At 33.6% G+C, this 7,455-nt stretch overlaps 1 protein-coding gene across 2 annotated transcripts in view; it reads left to right on the top strand.

Moving 5' to 3' along the window:
- LOC106458619 (17-beta-hydroxysteroid dehydrogenase 13-like) overlaps positions 1–2,997 on the top strand; it is a 20,284-nt gene extending 17,287 nt beyond the window's left edge. Inside the window, exons 5-6 of one of the 2 annotated variants that reach the window (XM_013918143.2) lie at positions 2,421–2,546; positions 2,778–2,997. In XM_013918143.2, coding sequence (XP_013773597.1) covers positions 2,421–2,546; positions 2,778–2,865 — 214 coding nt within the window. In that variant the 3' untranslated portion in view covers positions 2,866–2,997. The remainder of the gene's footprint in view (positions 1–2,420; positions 2,547–2,777) is intronic. The other variant, XM_013918144.2, reaches the window with a different exon arrangement.
- Positions 2,998–7,455: the final 4,458 nt, after the last annotated feature.

The following is a 7,455-nucleotide window of genomic DNA, read 5'->3' as shown; positions in this document are numbered from 1 at the left end:
ATATTTGAGAGGGGTTTTCTTAAAAATGAACAACTTAAAAAAATTTTAGTTAGTACAAACTTAGTCAAAAACAATTCTCTCTCACTTCTCAGAACAAACTGATGCTTCTATCATGGGCCATCAGTAACTTGTCTGCTGCTACCTGGCACTACCAGATGTAAGACTCAGGTCTCACATGCCTGTCAATTTCCATTAACAGTTTAAGCAAATTTAACAAATTTGGAATAAAATTCCTAAAACTTGAATGAACAAATGGTCCTTTTATGCGAGACAAAATCCCTTCTTTGATCTTACCTGCAGACAGGGGAAAATCGGCTTGGACTCAGCAGGGGGACATGTCTAGCTAACATGTGGTTTAAATTTATGGCATTTCACAAGAATCTTATGGTTATCAACACCATAAAACTTAATCTTAGGCTTTCTAATTTACACTAAATGAGAACACCTTAATTCCTGAGGGACTGAAGATATAAAGGCAGCCGTCAACTTGTGAATTCTATAGTTTCGTAGCCTTAAGTACAAACTTTCACTTTTCCTTCCTGTTATATTAGCTTAATTGAAATACTGAGAAATCCAAGTTAAATGAAATGAAAATTTAATTTATAATGTATTTGAAAATATTAATTTTATTAGAATATATTTATATTAACTGGTTTAAGTACAAGGGCTTGGAGAAAGTATAAAAATGGTTGGCAGTGAAAGGGTTAAAATTAATTTAATTTTTTTAGTTTTCTGTGGACTGGCATTTTTTTATCATGGACCTATACCGGGTCACAGACCACACTTTGGAAAGTTATGGTTTAAAGTATTATTTTCTAGCCAAGAAATTGAAGATAGTTCTAAATGTACAAAGGTTCATCAGACAGCATTCAAACAATGTGATTTTTTTTGCCTTTTTATTGTTAATAAAAATTGTTTGACAATATCTGAATATTAATCATTCTTTAAATGTCACTCACATGAAAATTCAGTCTTTTGATTTGTATAATTCCTATTACATAGATAAAAGTTGTTGTAGCAAAAGAAAAACTAAATAAGAAAACTACATGCAATGCCAAATTGTCATACTTAGCAGCTCCTCTTGTGCATTGAAGCAGAGCGTTACGGTGAAGCACGGGAAGGATATATTTATCGTCTACATTGCTTCAATAACGTACTGAATGCTTAACATATATATATATATATATATATGGCATATGAAAAGTGTTATAATTGAATAAGTATGAAGCATAAAATATATGCTAACACTAATAATATTAGAGCACTGGTGTAATGCTACGATCACCCCATCCAAGGCAAAATTTTATAATTGATCAACAATGTTGTTAAAAAAGAAATTTGACTGATAACAACACACTCTCTCTCTTGTAACTTTTTGTTGTAGTTGAATGTCCGTATTTATTTTCTAATTGAACTTTTTGTGTTACTCTGTTTTTTATTTTGTTGTTTATTTATTATTATGTTTAATTAATCACCAATTTTATGTCAAAAAGACTGGCCGTTAACACGCTTGAAATGGTGACTGTTAAATAAAGATTTATTTTGCTTAAGTCAGATGCAGTTTTGTTAATTAGCCACAAGAAGGTGCTCTTTCAATGCAAGCTTATTGTATATAGCTGAGTATCACAAGTAGCATCAAACACATTTATGTAAATGTGCTCTTTTTATATCTAATATATAAACATGTTTACTCTATGTTTAACATATTTCTAAATTATGTGCGAATTGTCCCCCACTGGCTCAGTGGTATGTCTGTGGACTTACAATGCTAAAACTGGGTTTTGATACTCATGGTGGGCACAGCACAGATAATCCATTGTGTAGCCTTGTGCTTCAACTCAAACAAACTTGTGATTGATAACCAAATAATTTTTACATGTTGTAGTGTTGTGTATCAAAATATTTTTGTGCTCCCAAATGTTTGTGATTGTTTTAAATACTTTAAGTTATCACCCCTCATAAAGTGGACTAAAATATAATTGTGAAAGTTAATATGTTTATAGAAAACAGTTTGATTTTTATTAGACTTATATTACCCTTGGTGCTGTATTTTGTTTCATTAATTAATATAATTTGATTTTGTATTGTACAGTTCCTGAAAATATACTTTTTGCAACCTTCTGTTTAGTATTGCTAGAAATTTAGCTGAGTTTAGATCATAGTTTAATGCATTTGCTGCCATATGCCCCACTAGTGGGTCACAACCGACTTTTAGTTATGGACCATGTGACGTGGGTCATGAACACTTGTGTTTCCAAGCCAAATTTCTCTTTCGGCATACGAGTTTTGGACACTGTGACGGCTTCTTGGCTTCTCTTGAATATTTAATTTTATATGTACTTAATTTATTAATACAACTGGTGGCAGCAAACATGTTAAGCATGAAGTATACATGAACATAAATATTTTTCATTTTTTAGATTTCCTCGACTTTTGCCTATCTTAGAAGTTGATGAAGTAGCACAGAGAATTATTAATGCTGTCTTGCAGAATCAACAGCTGTTAATCATTCCCTCAAGGATTGAGTTCATTACCAGAATCACAGGGTAAGAATCACCTTAGAGTTCCTTGAATTGAGTGTAACTGTAAGACTACTATGGATTCCATTGTCTTATCTATGGACTGTGTTCTTAGTACCACATTTTTCCAATATTAATTGAAACATTATACAGGATTTAATTTAATAGGATAAAGTAGGATTTATCAAAAAGCAGTACTTAATGGTTATTTTACTTCATGCGGACATTTTGAAACTGATCATTTATTTTATTTTCCAGTATTTTTCCACGTAAGGTCACCCAAATGTTTCAGCATTTCCTGGATTATGCTGTTGATCCACATGAACCTCGTCCACAAAAATGTTAGATTTGCAAAATTTGTAATGAACTTGATGAGAGCAATCTATTTTTGGTAATTTTTTTTTATGATGTGTTTACCAAATCAAGGAAATCAGTAAAAAATAATTTTATATGAAAGATTACAAAAGTTTCTGTGTGTAAAATGTTTTTTTTTAAAATGTAAAATTGAGAGTATTTTGAAAGGATTTGTTTGATACAAAAATAAAAGCTCTTTCCATTGTGACTGTGAGAGAAAGAATTTTAGAAGAAATGTGAAATATTATCAAATACAACTAAGTTGTTTCACAAACATTTATTAAACAAATACATGAAAAACATCATTACATGTGCGTCCCAATCCTATAGCTGGGAAATTCGTAAAGTTGACTGTTTTCTTGTTATGGCGACTACAAATGTGTATTAAATTCAGTTTATTATTAATTGGTTGTAAAAAAAAAAACTACAGGGTAACACCAGAATAATTATTTGGTTAGATTTTGTTGGACTTGAAAAATGTCAAACATTTTCAATGATCGAACAGCTACAAGAAGGCACTAATGTAAATTTCAGTACTACAGTAAAAAAAGACTTATGAATTTTGACATCAATACCTAAATTTTATCTTTATTTGTACTGCCTACAGTTTTGATAAGTAACACATCATGATAAAGTTAATTTAAGAATTAATTTATGCAGTTAAGGAAAGGATTTTTTGCAGCAGTTAATTTTTTGATAAGATAGGGCTACCTTGGATATTTTTTTTAAGTTAGAAACTTAATGCAAAAGAATGAGACTTTTAGAGAAAGGGGGGAACAACAGAAATTGCAAAAGAATGAGACCTTGAGAGAATGGGGGAACAATAGAAATTGCAAAAGAAAGAGACATCAAGAGAATGGGGGAACAATAGAAGTTGCAAAAGAATGAGACCTTAAGAGAATGGGGGGGACAATAGAAATTGCAAAAGAATGAGACCTTGAGAGAAAGGGGGGAACAACAGAAGTTGCAAAAGAATGAGACCTTAAGAGAATGGGGGGACAATAGAAATTGCAGAAGAATGAGACCTTGAGAGAAAGGGGGGAACAACAGAAATGAAGTCATCAATGGACACACTGTGTACCAAAGTAGGTGCTCTCTATTATAGTAGCATTACCTCAGTGGTTTGTTTTGAAACCTTTGTCATGAATGTAGAAGGATATTGATAGTGAAGAAGGCTTATCTACAGTTGTTGATACTGTTTACTGGTGTAACAGCAAATGCTGAGGTTCATCAAAATAATCAGTAAGAAGTCAAAGAACTGCTGTTAAGGCTATAATATGAAGTATAAAAGTTTCTGGGCTCCAAACATCACATTTTATTTAGACTTATTTTGGTTATATTTAAAACAGAAGAGAGTGAAGAAAACTGGCATGTTTAAAAGAGTTTTTTTTTCCCCCGATGTTTCTTTCGATGCAAACAAGAAGTAATATACGTACAGTTATTTAGTACCAGGAAGAGAACTAAATGTATAATTCATTTTATATCTACAAGGTAAGTTGTGTGTACAATGGCCCAGATTTTATAATACAGTATTTTCTTGGATGTTTATGAAATTAAACATCTGAATATCTTAATATAAAAACATTTAAGGGAGTCACATCAGTTTGAAATGTTAAATTTTTCGAATGTTTTGTACCTTCAAAAAAATCTGTACAGAATATAGTCGAAATTTGTACCAAAAATTGAATACATCTGTTAGTATTGTTGTCTGTAAGAAGCTTGAGGGACTTAAATTTTTAAACCACGCTTTTTTTATATTTTAACAATTAATTTTCAAAAAGTGAATAATGAGTATTTTTTTTGGGTCAAGTTATTATCATGTTTGAATTTAGGTATATGCATTTATGTAGGTTATGCAAACATATAGATGAAAGTTACAAATGTCTGCAATAAACAGCAGATTCAGGTAATGTTAATCCGAGAGTAAAATGAACACAAGTCATCAGTTTAGTTCACAATGCTATACAATGTTAAGCTGAATTATTTGACTGACAAATTACATGCAGTGTTTAAAATATAACTGCATCCAGGAGTCCGAACTTGCCCCCCCTCCCTCCCTCGCCTCCAGTAATGAGACCCTAGAATCGTGTCAAACTATACAGTACAGTTCGAGTTTAAAATCGTAGTAATAAGTTTATTAAGAAGTTGGATAACAAGAAAAAACCGTCCATTCCTCTAGCTTCACGAGTTTTGACAAGTTAAGAAAAATACATGAAAATTCACAAAGCTTCACTAGATGTCGTCACCAGTATTACACACTCTTTCTTACTATTCTTTAAATGTTGCATAGTTATTACCAACGCCAGGTGGTTAGGGCGCTCGACTCGCAGTCGTGGGTTCGAATCTCACTATCAGATATATTCGCCTTTTCAGCCGTGGGGGTGTTATAATGTGACAGCCTATCCCTCTATTCGATTAAGAGTTGGCGGTGGATGGTGTTTACTAGTTGCCTTCCCTCTAGTCCATCGTTTCTCAACTTTTTTAGTAACATAATCTTGAAGAAATGTTGTGCGGCAAATCACATAGAATTACAGAAATATGACAATGTTGTTTCATTAGTTAGCATTTTGCGAGGTATTGTGTACTTTGTATTATACTATTGCTGTTTTGCAACATTTTGTAAGATATTGTCACCTAATCTCAAGCCTTTTTGTGGCCCATCGGTTGAGAAACACTGCTCTAGTCTATGATTTCTAAATTAGGGACAGTTGGCGCAGGTAGACGTCTAGTGGCGGGTTTGTGCGAAATTCAACAGACAAAATGTGTTTAGTAGCTTTTGTAAGTAGGACTATCTACGTTAGCTACTCCTAATTTTGAAGTGATTGACTTGAGGGAAGGCAACTAAATCAATACTATTAATCGCCAACCCTTGGACTGCACTTTACCAACGAATAGTTTGATCGATCATAACATTATAACGCCCCCACGGCTGAGAGGGCGAACATGTTCGAGAAAGGGATTCGAGCTCTAACCATGAGACCAGATCAGACCCCTGCACATGCGTGACCTCTTGACAGGAACAAGAAAGGAAAGGATTGTGTGATACCGAACTGACACCTCGAGCTCTAATCATGAGACCAGATCAGACCCCTGCACATGCGTGACCTCTTGACAGGAACAAGAAAGGAAGGATCGTGTGATACCGAACTGACACATGGTTTAACTTTGTTGGTGTAAGCACATTTGGGGGATTGAAAAATTGTCAACTCGTTTATTCTAACCGAAGGTTAAAATTTATAATGCGAAGTAGAATTTTTGGGACCCATAACAGGCCTATGGGGGACTTGCCGTGTCTGCCACACGCTTTGCACCGCCCTGAAAACAGCGGTAATATTTTTACTACAGACCTTTTAATAACTAGTTGTTCTGATAATATAATACATTTTAATTTACAAATAACTTCCAAAGCATATGCAAATTTTTCCATGTTTCCACTTTTTTTTTTAAAGATGAAACTAGAGTTGTTTTTTCAGATAGTTTAAGTCTTATCTGTTAGCTATCCATACCTGTATTTATTTTAATGCTAACTTTGTATTTCTTTTAATGACAGTTTTCTGTTAACACTGTAGTCAAGTTCTTCATATGTATTCCCTCGACAGCTGTAGCTGAGTGTATTATGATTGGTTGCTGTTAAGCACAAAACCACGCAATAGGGTATCGAAATCAGATTTTTAGCGTCGTAAGCCCTGCTGACTCACTTGGAGCAACTGAGTATAGTATCTGCAGCTATAATTCCTCGAGAGGCCTCGCATGATTTTGTTGGTTCACTACAGATTAAAACATCTCACTTTATACAATCAAATTCAACCTTTTTCCATGTGTGAGAAACACAGAATATTATTTTGTAAGACTTGTGAAAACTAGTCAAATCAGAAAACTGTTAGAGCAACCGATTTTTAATATGGACATACGAAACTTCTACTTACACACATGTTGCAAGGTGTATGAATATTACAAGTAGTAGTACACGCAACGAAATTAACTTAAATTTTTATTGAATACGCTAAATGTATATACAAACAGTTGTACGAATACAAAAATACGTCTGCGAACGATGATAACAGTAATAATAAAAGATACGTGAATGACATAAAGCACGCCATTAGGCTTATCTTATGTGATTTTGTTTACAGCAGCTACAAAGTTAACACAATTATTTTATATTCAAAGACGTCCAATATTTTCCACGCGAATGGACTTATTTCTTTGATTACTTTCGTGCTCTTTCTTTCCACAATGTAGACGAGCACTGAACATGCTCTTAGTTGAACTTTCATCTTTAACTGATTCTTCTAATCAGGTTCCAGCAGTTTTCAAGTAAGCTTCAGGCAAACCCTGAAAAACAAGTTAAAGAATTAGTTCACACTTACCAAACGTGTAGTTATTGAGGTTACAGGTAGATTTGAGTTGTTGTATTTTTTCCGCTATAGCGACCGGAGCAACAACCGAAAATGACACGCACCTCCCTCTGCTTCTGGTCAAAGTACAGTCACAGTCCTCTCTGTCTTCAAATTCACACAAAACCCAGCTGTACACAGAGTGGCGTAACTACAAAAGATTAAAAAAAAAGTAATGCCCCCCC

Source organism: Limulus polyphemus, unplaced genomic scaffold (assembly GCF_000517525.1).
Source record: "Limulus polyphemus unplaced genomic scaffold, Limulus_polyphemus-2.1.2 Scaffold493, whole genome shotgun sequence".
NCBI classification, from domain to species: Eukaryota; Metazoa; Arthropoda; class Merostomata; order Xiphosura; family Limulidae; genus Limulus; species Limulus polyphemus.
The sequence above is the reverse complement of the archived record's forward strand: the minus strand, read 5'-3'. Positions and strand labels throughout refer to the sequence as shown.